Source organism: Choloepus didactylus, chromosome 2 (genome assembly GCF_015220235.1).
Source record: "Choloepus didactylus isolate mChoDid1 chromosome 2, mChoDid1.pri, whole genome shotgun sequence".
Taxonomy (NCBI): Eukaryota; Metazoa; Chordata; class Mammalia; order Pilosa; family Megalonychidae; genus Choloepus; species Choloepus didactylus.
In genome coordinates, this window is record NC_051308.1 from 245,654,610 (window position 1) to 245,667,323 (window position 12,714).

Here is a 12,714-nt window from a genome sequence, read left to right on the forward strand (position 1 = left end):
ACAAGAAGCCCCCCGGAGACTTTGATCACTGACACCTCCTTGGGCTGAAAAGAAATCCAGAGTCCAAGCCCAGGGATCATACTTTGTGCCACATCCCAGCCGCTTTCCGCCGCCCTGGGTGGGGACGTGGGGACTTCACCAGTCACCAGCATGGCCTGGTCAGACATGCAGAGAAGGCTCCAACCAACTTGGTGAGCAAAACCAATGACACGGTAGCTGTACCCACAGTACTCGGGAGTGGGTTAACACAGGTGACACAAGCGGGAAAACTATGGTTCCTCCAGAAACATGAGAAGGTGGCCGGCCACCTGAGATCTTCTCAGAACAAAAAAAGCCAAGTAGCCTTCAAGGCCATGGCCCTGGAGGAAAGGGACGAGATCACTGCATGAACTCTGGAAGCATCGACACACCCACGACGCTGAGCAGATCCAACCAGCCGCCTCCATGGGGAGAGCGCCTCCCAGCATGCCAGGAGTGGGGGGTCGGGGCCTGGCGGGGAAGAGCTCCTGGGGCCCCAGACCAGTAGCTGAGAGTGATCAAAGCTCAGCCAAGACCTGAAGGCTTGAACTTTCAGGATCCACACGCAACCACAGCCTCGACCCGGCAATGAGGGACACATCTGTTTCACGGGCGATGGCCATTCTAAACCCACGGACACAGAGTAACTGGGTGGAATGGGGCACCCGCCGTGTTTGCAGCTGGGTCTGTTTTCACCACCTCTTGCCTCCAGCTGGGCATGTTTGGCCAGGTGACATCTAGGAAATAGTTTTTATCTATAAAAGGCCTCAAGTGGCACCCTTTTGAAACTTACTGCTCTTGTTTTGTTTGTTTTGTTTTGTCTGAAGCTCAGAGGGAGACGGGCAATTAACAGGGACATAAACCAAGACTGAATTTCTTGAAGAAGGCACAAATAAGCCAGCGAGAACACAGGAGAGAGGGAATTGGAAGAGTCACTCCCTGGAGAGAGGGGCAGCATGACTTAACGCTCGGGGGCTTGGGTTCCTGAAGCGTTACCTGTCGAGAGCAGAGGAGTAGACCCTGGGCCTGTGAGCGGAGACCTGGCCAGAGGCCCCCCGACCCCCGCCCGTGACCCCCACTGCCTCCATTTCCCACTTGCGTCATGCAGAGTTAGTTCCTCTCAGAACCGTACTCCCCATCAGCCTCCAGGTGCGACTGTTACTGAGGGTGCCGTCCTGCACAGGTGGCCTGTGGTCCCGCACAGGTGGCCTCCAGAGCCAGCATGGGGAGGAAGGGATGTGACTGTTTGTACAAAGTGCATCCATCTGCTTCATAAGACAGTTCCCCATTTCTTGCAGTTAAAAAAAAAAAAGGTCACATCTGAGTGATGCCACTTATCTAACATTCTTAAAATGACAAAATTATAGAGAGGGAGAAAAGATGGGTAGTTGCCAGGGGTTCGGGATGGGGGGCCTGGGGTGGGGGTGACCAGAGGGGAGCAGGAGGGAGAGCTGTGTGGCTGAGGCGGAATGTGCCGTGGCTCGAGCAGAGTGAGGACGTGAATCCACGCCTGTGGTCAGACCACAAGAGGATGCACACACGCTGCACCACGTCGGCCTCCTGGTTTTGACGGTGCTGCGGTTATGTGAGACAGAACCCTGGGGGGCTGGGGAACGACACCCAGAGCCTTTAAGACTGTCTTTACAACCTCCTGTGGATCCATCATTAGTTCCACATTTTGAAATTAAAAAAAAAAATCTGAGGAAAAGGACCAGTGGTTTCAATGAAAAGAGAAGGATAAATAAAGTACCAGAGAAAAATAAAGAGGGAGACATGGAGGGAGGGAGGAGGAAGAGAGAGAGAGAGGGAGAGAAGGAGAGAGAGGAAGGAAGACGGAGAAAGAAGAAGAGTGGGGGGTGATGGCTGGGTTCATGTGTCACCTTGGCCAGCTGACGGTGCCCAGCAAGCACTGGCCAAGCACTGGCCTATCTGTTGCTGCAAGGACATTTCATGGACTTAAGTCATTAGTACGCTGATTGCATCTGTGGCTAATTACATCTGCAGTGAGCTAAGGGGCGTGTCTTCCACAGTGAGAGATGTTTACTCTAATCAGTTGAAGGGTTTTAGGGGGAAGTGACAGCTTCAGTGGACAGAAGAGAGAAATTCTGTCTCTTCTTCAGCCAGCCAGCCTCTCCCGGGGGATTCACTGAAGACCTTCACCGGGGTTGCCAGCTCACGGCCTGCCCTACGGAATTTGGACTCGCGCATCCCCACAGTTGCGCAAGACACCTTTATAAAGTCTCATACTGTTCACAGGTATCTCCTGTTGGTTCTGTTTCCCTAGAGAACAGAGGAGAGGAAGAAAGGGAGAGGGGGGGAAAAAGGGAGGGAGAGAGAAGGAGAGGGAGAGTGAGACAAAGAGAGCGAGAGGTAGAGAAAGAAGGAGGGACAGAGAGAGGGAGAGAGAAGGAGAGCGAGAGGCAGAGAAGGGGCGCAACCTGGCTACCCTCTTTCAGCTACACCGTGAAAGAGGAAAGAAAAGGAAACCAGAGATTCTCAAAACAGAGACCCCCCTCCCACCCAGCAGCCGCCTCCTGCAGGGGCCACCTGCCTCACAGTGACCTCTGACCTGGCTACCTGCCCAGCACAGGGCCTGGCCCAGGAGCACAGGCCAGCGGTCCCCCACTCACCGCAGACCCAAAGCGCCAAGCAGCACAGCCTGCAGCGGGGGCGGCGCACTAGACTTTTGCGGCGGAACCACCTGAGTCCCCCTGAGCCCCCACTTCCAACATGGGGCACCAGAAACACCTCCTGAGACACAGCCACATGAACCAGACCACCCTCCCGGTGAGCTACCAGGACTCCACAAAGGAATATGAATAAAATTAAAGGAATTAAAAAAAAAAAGGACACGGAAAATAACACACTGGGCAACTCAGTCCCTGGGCAAGAGGGTTAGGGCTTCGCCACCTAAGCGGTGGTGTCCACCTCTGACCCAGGGGACTTGCCAAGCTTAGAGCCAAGTTAGGCCCCTTCCCCTCCCCGGCCTCCCACCACAGGTCCAGCCCCAGGGCCTGTCCCCCCACCCCCACCTCCAAGGTCGTGGCCACTCACAGCCCTGCCAGGCCTGGCCCACGGTGAGAAGCAGGAGCTCAGAGTCATCCGGGACATAAGGGAAAGAGTCCGTTGTCAGCTCGGCGCCGTCCTCATACAGGCACAGCCGGCAGCTGGAAACGGGGAGCTGCAAGCAGAAAGGGGGAGCAGAGGGAGAGCAGCATGGGACACTTACTGACTGGGTCTCATCCAGGCCCACTCTCTGAGGGCAAGAAGGTTTTGCATCTGCCCTCCTCAAAAACAATGAGTGTGTGCTCTCTTGCAAATGCCCGAGCTGCAAAAGCTGTACGCTACAGCTCGGCTAACACTGGAGACAAGCCTTCAGTGTCTCAAAACCAGTGTGTCACAGTGAGGGCCCCTGATTTTAAATTGTTCTAAAATATAAAATATAAAATGTCATATACGTAAAGCAGTAACCACTGGCTTTGCAAGATTCACCACACAGATCCTCTAAAAATGAGTTCCTTAAGAACCCAGACAAGTATTTCAAAAAGGACACCTAACTGCTCCTGCGAAGCCTGTCAACGTATCCCTGTTGATGATCACCCACGCTCAGTAGTCCTGCAGGACACACTCACTTCAGTGCGTTTTCATTTGTCACTCCTGGGCACTGACGATCACGCTGAAAGGAAATCATGGCCTCTGTCTACACAAGTGCAATCACCCACTGTGCCCTTAATTCGCTGGGCTCTGCTTCTCTCTTGCTTGACAAGGGGCAATTTTAGGCATTTTTATAGCAACACCCCACCCCTGCTGCCCACAGTACATACACACATGCAATTCCACCTAAGGACCAGTCAAAGCCCATTCGGGAAAAATGCATCAGAACAAAGACTTAAATCCCTAGCATGTGAATGCCACAAGGATGTCTGGGCTGGGCCCAATCCCTCGGCTTTGCAGATGGGGAAACAGAGGCCCTGAGAGGTAAAGTGGCCAAGTCCCCAACGGCACACACATATTAGCAGCACTCAGACCACCAGGCCCAGGAATCCTGAGTCTCGGTCCAGAGCTGCCGAGATCCCGACCATCAGTAAGAGGAAGTTGCTGTCCCAGACCCCCTTCGCAAACCCCACCTGCACCCGGAAATCAAGCTCAAGAGTTAAAGGAAGGTCTTTGTAAGTCCCAGGGTACAGGGTGGGGTGGGCCACGAGGCTAGCCAATGAAATGCTGATTCCCTGGGGCCTCCCCTCCCCACTCAGACATCAGCCCAGCCCCTCCTATTCTCCCCTCAATTTCTCCCACACCGCTCAGCCCCTGAACACTGTGGAAGTGGCTTCACTAACTCTATTTGCTAAAATACAGTTTCCTCAAGCAAGCCTGCACTGCACTCCCGTGGGCCCCCGCGCTGCCCTGAGGCAAAGGGCATGCTGCACGCTGGACCCATTCGGCACCAGCCCTGCTCCCCTGCTAAGCTCCAGGACCAGGTTTCAGAATGAGATAATCCTGCATAAATGCAGGCCCCATGTGTTAATAGCTACAGGCAAGTTACTTTGTTTTTCCATGCCTGGGTTTCCTCATCTGCAAAATGAGGCTAGAGCATAGTTCATAGGGTCGATTGGTGGACTGGATAATGCAACCCACACAGGGAGTTTAGAACCTTGCCTGCCACACGATTAGGGCACTGTCAGGCAAACCGTGCACCTTCTCCATCTGTGAGGTGGAGATAATCTTTAGCCCTGGGGTTTTGCAAGGGATACAGTATGTTCACCAGGCACAGTCTGAGCTCGCAATCCCTGGCGGCCTGGAAAACAATACCTGGGCACTAGCACCCTTCCTAAAGACCACAGCAGTGGAGAGAAATTTCCCCAGAGAACGCACCAGCCTCTTCCAGGAAGATGAGCGACATTTACTTCCTCTTCCAGGAAAAAGTGGCTGACGCCTGTGGACGGGGTGTCTAGCAAATCCCCGTCCCTCTGCGGGCCCTTTCTTTGGGAGTCTCTAGCTTGACCCATTTGGGTGCAGCCTCCACTTCCTACCCCTCCCGCAAGGCTCCCACCCGCTCTCTCCCTCAGCTGAGGAGACATAAGCCACCAGGGGGACTGGGCCCACCGGGCGGACGGGGAGCGAGGACCTGGAACTTGTCGCATCCCTTCCGCAGCACCTCCTGGTAGCTCCTGCCCGCCACCCCAAACTTCTTCTGGCTGTGCAGGGTCCGCAGCTTGAAGGTCTTGGGTTTCTGACACGCTGCAAACATCCTCGCAGCGTCTGGTCCTCGCCGGCGCTGCACCTGCTTGCCCTGCCCTCTCGGGGACGCCGGGGTCTGCGCGCGGGGTCCCGGGCCTGGGGCTGGCTCACCGGAGGGGACAAAAGCCGGACCACAGAAAACTACATTACCCAGAAGAGGCGGGGAAGCGGAGGCCAGACGTCGCCCTCTGCGCAGGCGCAGCCAGGGTCAGAGTCGGGTCGCGTCTGCCAGAAACTACATTACCCAAAAGGTCCCGGGAAGCGGAGGCCAGCCGTCCCCTTGTGCGCAGGCGCGGCCGGGGTCGGAGACGGGTCGCGGCGTCCGCGCACGCGCAGGGCCACCCTCCGCCCCCAGACCGGGCTCGGTTGTCATGAGAGCGGCGGCTGCGGCCCGGGCGATGGGCGGAGGCGGCCTGGGCTGCGCCTCGGCTGCCAGCGCCGCTGCGGCTCTGAGGTGCGCGGCAGCCCGGGGCGGAGGAGGCGGCGCCGCCTGAGTGCCGCCCAGGGAGTCGCGGCAGCCGAGGGCGTCAGCGCAGGGCAGGCCTGGCCGGTGCCCCGGAGCTGAGGCCCGGCCCAGGCGGCGCGGAGCGGGGAATCCCGCAGGGTCGGGGTCCCCGGCCCGGCGCGCCCCGCCCGCCCTCCGCACCCCGGCGGGGGGACCTCTCCGTCGCGGTCGGGTACGTCTGCGGCATCCTTTGCTAGACACGGTTTTCGGGGGGCGCGGCCGCGGCCGCTCCAGCCTGGACCCGGGGGTGCAGCGGTGTCCCGGGTGCCCGTGGGGACCCCGGCCCGAGACCCCCGCCGGAGACCCGCTGGTCTGCAGTTACCACGGTCGGGGCGATAAAAGCCCAGGCTCTGTGGGTTTGCGCTCCGGGCTTTCCGTCGCCCGGGAAAGCCGTGCGGTCGGCAGGGCGAGCCAGAATGCGGGGAGTCGGGCGCTGCCGGGCCGCAGCGGGGCGCCCCAGGGCAGTGGACCGCGCAGTCCGCCCTCCGCTTTTCCTCCGCGGAAGTTCCTACTTTGCCTAGTCTGAACGCATAAAATGAGCCAAAACCTCCAAGATTGACTTTCAGATGCGTTCTGCTGATCAAAAGATTGGAGAATGTTCCTCTTCCTAGGTATAGAATAAATTTTGGTCCTTTTTTGTGTTTCTTCAGTTTCAGGTTTTCTCCGAGGCACTTTGAACCCTTAAGATTACCAAAAATCATTATTTAATTTTATGATATTTGGATTTTCTTAAAAAGAAAATTAGAAGCAAGTTCAGTTTTCTAGTCTTGTAGCAAAATGTCTGGCAGTTGCTAAATTGAGTTTCCAGTTTAATTTATAAATCGGGTTACATACTGAAAAGTGGACTTCAGGAGAGGAAACTGGCCTTTTGCTGCACCTGTACAGGCACAGGTGCATTAAGGGGTGGTAGAGTGTTACTGCTTGGGGGCTAAAGGCCACCTGGCAGGTGGTAGCAAGGAGGATGCTTTGCAAGGACCGCTAGGATCCCACGTGCCTCTCGGGCAGGCAGACCAACAACTGAGCATTCAGCAAAGCTTTTGTGCTTCCCAAGTTTTTAAAGGTGGTTTTTTATAGTTCCTAAAAATAGCATGCATTGTTGCCACCCCAGATATTTCATGTAATACCTGAAGGTTTATACAAAGGGGACCCTGGGGTACAAAGTGGAAAAACTTGGGGAGGGGGTCGGCCCAAAAGGAATCCTCTTCAAAAATACCCAAGCTGAGGCAATTGTGTTGCCCCTATAGTGTCCATGTGTTTTCCTAGCTGCTTCATAAAGGGATTTGTTAGGGAATTAATGCCACATCATACGGTGGAAACAGGCTTCCGTTTGGCCTTAAAAGTCCTGTGTTTCAATGTTAGCTCCGTAGCACAGTGTACTGGTCAAGATCGTGGATTCTGGGTCCCAGTCGCCTGAGAACAAATCCTGCTGGCTTGGCTTGTTAATTCGGTGGCCTGGGACAAGGCCAACCTGTGCCTCCATTTCCTCTTCTCTAGAGTTGGGGTTATGGTGGTGCCTGCACCGAGTTTCTGAAGATATAAACAGATGCCAGGCACTGAGAACAGTCCCTGGCACGTGGTAAATACTATAAAGGGTATGTCCATGTGTTAGCAAATGTGCCCTGCTAAGTAGCAAGTGCTGTACAAATGTCAGGCAATGTTCACCATATTTCAAACCTTTAGAATTTTACCTTCCCCTGAAAATATCTAATAGATACCTATTGTTTTCAAGGTGGAATAGGGAGTAACAAGTCCTGTTAGTAATGATGATCACAGGATTTGGAGTCTTTGGGGCAGAGAGCTATAACTTTGGCTTTAGGTATGTTTGGCTGGACTTGAAAATGCATGACAGAAGGGGAGGGCTGAAAAGCAAATTGGGTCTGGACAGAGTCGGGACTCCCTAGAGGGAGCTCTTGGAGCTTCTTGAGCCGGGACGTGCATGGTGCCTCATGGAGCCAGGCTGTAGGAGGATTATCTGTCAGGAGGACTAGGATAAGGCTGGGGTGGGGGGGATCTCCAGAGAGGAGACCAGGTAATTGTAGTTGTCTGTGAAAGATAGCTGCCGAAGACCTATGTCACAGGAGACTTGCCCTCGATTAGGTGGGTGGGTTGGGTGGTCAGGGACAAGGAACTCCAGGCTCAGAGACTGAGTGACCCAAAGAAAAGGGATGGTCACAGGAAGACGAACTGGGAGAAGAGCTGCCGGGCATAGGGCTGGGGGGAGAGGGCGAATTCCATCCATGGCATAGAGAGCACGAACACAGGTGGGGCTGTCCAGCAGACAGTGCATAAAATCACACTCAGATTGTTTTGTGCCTGCTTTTCATCATTTGGTGGATTAGATTAGTGTAGATTTCCTCTATTATACTCTGACTTCCTCCAGTGAACTTTGTGTAAAAAATACCTAGGATCTGTAATAATGGTTTATCATTCTATTTTTAAGGTGTGCATTCATACATTCCAAGAAAAATTAGCAAGTGTCAGCTAATAATTTATTGAAATGGCCTTCTTCAAGTTCTCAATGAAAAGTAAAAGGAAGAATTAAGTATGTTAAAATAAGCAAAATTTCACACAGGATATGCTTATATGTCACTCCTATTGAGAATTTAAGTTAATAGCCCATCCTATCTGTATTGGTTTGCCAGCTGCTAAAACAAATACCATACAATGGGCTGGCTTGAACAAGAGAATTTATTGGTTCATGGTTTTGAAGCTGGGAGAAGTCCAAAATTGGAATTGTGGCATTCTGGGGCTGGCTGCTGGTGATCCTTGGTCCTTTTTCTGTCACATGGCAACATGTGGTATGCCGTCTTCTCCTTTGTCTTCCAGGTTCCATTGACTTCCAGCTATTTCCAATTTCCTTTGCTTATAAGGATGTCAGCCTCACTGGAGTTGGGCCACACCTTAACTAATAACAAATGGGTTCATACCCCAGGACCAGGGTTTGGGAACTGAACATGCCTATCTTGGGGGGCATGATGCCATCCCCCACACTATCCCCAGGAACTTTCTGGTCAATTCCTCTTTATCTTTTGTTTTAGTGAGGACTCTTGGCTGCAGGTGATGTAAACCTACCTCAAACTGGTTTACACAAGAGGAATTTGATTGATTTAGCAGCTGGAAAGTAACTGAAAAGTCATAACACTTTTGGCTTTGCATATGACTGAATCTAAGGGCTCAAGTGCTATTTCTCAGCATCCCTGAGCACTGCTTGCCTGGGTTAGCTTCAGACTCCGGAATGACCTCCCTGCCTGGTGGCTTCCAGCAGTCCCAACCAAATACTGTCCTGACACTGGCAGTCCTAGTGGAAAGAAGGTTTCTGCCCAGTAGTCCCAGCTAAGTCTGGAGATGGGTCTCATTGGTTCAGTTTGGGTCAGAGACTCTTCCCCATCTTGCAAGCAGTTACCATGGCCAGGGAGGTGGAGCTCACGGATAGCTGAGGCCTGGGAAATGTGCCCACTGCTGACAGGGAGCCAAGGGGCACAGGGCAGAGCAGGTTGCCAGCCCCACAGAAACTGGGTATGCAGAGGCGGAGGCCACACCGTGAAAGGAAAATCGAGAGGAGGTGCTGCTTCAAACGAAGAGAGGATGTATGCCAGGCAGACAAAAATAGGTGTTGTAACAGCCATCCTCCAAGTGATGAGATTCAACCGTGAGCAGAGACAGGTTCCCTAGAAAAATCTTGACCTAAAAAAACAAAATCACTCTACCAACTTTTAAACATGTCATACAAGTCAGTCACCTGCCAGGCTCCCCATGCGCTTGCTCTGTCAGGCTGCAGTCCCTGGCTGCCTTCTCCTGTCCTCTCATTTAGCAGCTATTACTATGCCCTTTGTTTGCATCTTAATGTAGAACATATTAACACTCTGGTCCAAGTTTTTGGATATTTATTTGGGAAAAGTCATGATCACTACACTTCATTGATATCTTAAGTAGAATTACAGCAGCCAAGAAAAAAAAATGTTTAATAAAAACTCTTTTAAAGTGACGGGGAGGTTCTGAATACACTCTGAATTACCTGGTATGTCAGTGAAGGCAAGGCATGAGCTAACACAGGAAATGTTTAATATATTTCTAAATTCCTCTATTTTAAAGAGATCTGTCATGCTTTTAATAGCCCAGCTGTGCAGAATGCCCCACAAGATTGGATTTGTCATTGTCAGTTCATCTGGACACGAGGATGGCTTCAGTGCCAGGGAGCTGATGATCCACGCGCCGACCATCAGCGGGTGGAGGTCCCCGAGGTACGGGGAACTGCGGGAGGCGCTGGGGAGGGGGCTCAAGGGACAGCGTGGACTGATGAAGAGAATGTGGGTTCCCTTTCTCTTAAGTTGCTGATTTTACTCTAACCACAAAATGGTCAGATGGTGCTGCAGGATCACATATCAATATGTTTGTAAAGAAGGTTTGTTGGTGTTTTCCCCCTTATAACGGGAGCCGGTGCTCACTTAAGAAAATGTACAAACACAGAAGAGTAGAAAGAACAAAAAGGATCACCCGTAGCTTTTTAGCCACTCTCTGAGGATGGCTGGGTTTTCCGTATCATACTGAGCTTTAACAGAAAAAATCTGTTTCAGATTTGCATTGAATATGTGTACACCTTTATAAAACATGTTCATTATTTGAGTGTTTTATGATTTTTCTAAAAATATTTGTCTTTTTTTTTTTTTTTTTTTTTAAACCCCTGTTGCTTTTTCCTGAGAAGTCTCCATTTTTAAGCGAAGGTGGGACACAAGCAGTGGCTGGGTCGTTTAAATGCTGGATCCAACCCTGGGCCCTTTATTGGTGTCCACTTCTCCTCCTCAGTGACATTAAACGGCTCTACCACCGAGGCTCCGGCCCCTCATGGTGGTCGTTCTTTGGGACTTATTCCCCACTCTGAGAAGTCACCGTTTGTTCCTAACGTGTAGATGTGTGTGACATTTTACATGGAACCATATAGTGACGTCTTGCTTCTATTCAGAAGACGTGTTGCTGAAAAATTGAGTTGTGTCACGTAGAACGTTAGAATGTGTTTCCTTTTGGAGTTTTTGAGGGGCCCACGACCAAGACCCCTTCCCTGCCCGAGTGCTGAATGAGTTGAGCAGTGAAACAGAGTGAAGCAGTTGGGGATAAATGGCACCTTGGTTACTGGGAAAGCTGTTGTTGGAGGCAGAGGGCTTTATCTGCGGCAGGTGCTGCCCACTGCTGAGCGCCGGACACGGCGTGCTAACAATGGCAAGCCTGCCTGGGGGAGCAGAGCCACGCGCAGGCAGCAGGGTCCCCACAGCGACACCATCTCCCCGGCTGCCGGGCTTCCTCCCCGCCAGCCGCCAGCAGCCGGCTCAGCAGAGGTCCCTGGTTCTAATCCCATTTGTCCCCTGTTCATGTGTGGATTAAAGGGGCTTAAACCCACAGACAGGGTATTGGGCAGAGCTCTTTGGGGTGGTATTTATAAAAGCAGTGCTCACCTGATGCTTTGGGGCTGTGACATGGTCCTTTCTTGTTTTAGCCGTGTGCTCTCAGACCTTATACTGAAGTCAAGGCCACTGTGCCCTTGTTTGCTACCCAGACTCATGGGGGGCTCACCTGGGGGACTCCTGGCTTTCACACAGAGGTCTCCCCTGACCAGGCACGTCCCTGGAAGGCAAAGCAACACACCCTCAAGCCAAGTCACCCAAAGACAGGGCCAAGTGCTCTGCTGCCCAGGGCACAAAGAGCCACATCTGCGGTGGGGCACCAGGGAAGTTCCTCCAAGACCATCCATAGAGCCCAGGGGTTCAAAGAACCAAAAACGTTCAGAGCAAGACCTGCTGCTCCGAGAGAGCAGGAAGTTTGCACCAGCCACTGTAGCTTCTGGGCGTTAGATTTTTATTGCCAAATTATTTGTATTCAAAAGAAACCTTTTGCTACTTTTATCTTTAAAAAGATAGATACTTACTAGCCTGTTTAGATATATTGTTTCATTCTGTAACAGCTTAAAGAGTACTTTTAGATTCCTCTATAGGGTGTTTATTAGCTACATTGGAAGAACTAAATCAGAGGCCCTTTTTTTGAAGTTTTTTTTTTTTTTTAATTAAATTCAGTTTTATTGAGATACATTCACACACCATACAATCATCCATGGTATACAATCCACTGTCCACAATATGATAACATAGTTATGTGTTTATCACCACAATCTATCTCTGAACATTTTCCTTACATCAGAAAGAACCAGAACAAGAATAAAAAATAAAAGTGAAAAAAAGAACACCCAAATCATCCCCCCATCCCACCCCATTTGTCCTTTAGTTTTTATCCCCATTTTTTCTACTCATCCATACACTAGATAAAGGGGGTGTGATCCACAAGGTCTTCACAATCACGTTGTCATCCCTTGTAATCTACATTATTATATAATTGTCTTCAGGAGTCCAGACTGCTGGCTTGGAGTTTGGTAATTTCAGGTATTTACTTCTAGCTATTCCAATACATTAAAACCTAAGAGGTGTTATATATATAGTGCATAAGAATGTCCACCAGAGTGACCTCTCGACTCCATTTGAAATATCTCAGCCACTGAAACTATTTCGTCTCATTTTGCATCCCCCTTTTGGTCAAGAAGATACTCTCAGTCCCACGATGCCAGGTCCACATTCATCCCCGGGAGTCATATTCTGCGTTGCCAGGGAGATTTACACCCCTGGGAGTCGGGTCCCACGTAGGGGGGAGGGCAGCGAGTTCACCTGTCGAGATGGCTCAGTTAGAGAGAGAGAGGGCCACATCTGAGCAACAAAGAGGTACTGAGGGGGAGACTCTTAGACACAATTACATGCAAGTTTAGACTCTCCTTTGTGGTAATGAGCTTCATAAGGGCAAGTCCCATGTTTGAGGGCTCAGCACATCAAACCGCCAGTCCCAATGCTTGTGACAACATCACACCAGTCCAGGTGAGGATGGCCAACACATCCGCACCCTCCCCCAGATCCTCGGGG

At 51.6% G+C, this 12,714-nt stretch overlaps 2 protein-coding genes across 6 annotated transcripts in view; one reads left to right on the forward strand and one right to left on the reverse strand.

Annotated features, from left to right (window-relative positions):
* DFFB (DNA fragmentation factor subunit beta) overlaps positions 1 to 6,151 on the reverse strand; it is a 28,277-nt gene extending 22,126 nt beyond the window's left edge. Inside the window, exons 1-2 of one of the 3 annotated variants that reach the window (XM_037828694.1) lie at positions 5,144 to 6,151; positions 3,073 to 3,199 (exon numbers count right to left, since the gene is read on the reverse strand). In XM_037828694.1, the coding sequence (XP_037684622.1) occupies positions 3,073 to 3,199; positions 5,144 to 5,266 (250 nt within the window). In that variant the 5' untranslated portion in view covers positions 5,267 to 6,151. Of the gene's footprint in view, positions 1 to 3,050; positions 3,200 to 5,143 lie in introns of all 3 variants that reach the window. The other 2 variants (XM_037828696.1, XM_037828695.1) reach the window with 2 other exon arrangements.
* The window catches only part of CEP104 (centrosomal protein 104), a 45,844-nt gene continuing 38,718 nt past the window's right edge, over positions 5,589 to 12,714 (forward strand). For 2 of the 3 annotated variants that reach the window (XM_037828691.1, XM_037828692.1), the window contains exons 1-2: positions 5,589 to 5,933; positions 9,876 to 10,002. In XM_037828691.1, coding sequence (XP_037684619.1) covers positions 9,890 to 10,002 — 113 coding nt within the window. In that variant the 5' untranslated portion in view covers positions 5,589 to 5,933; positions 9,876 to 9,889. The remainder of the gene's footprint in view (positions 5,934 to 9,875; positions 10,003 to 12,714) is intronic. The other variant, XM_037828693.1, reaches the window with a different exon arrangement.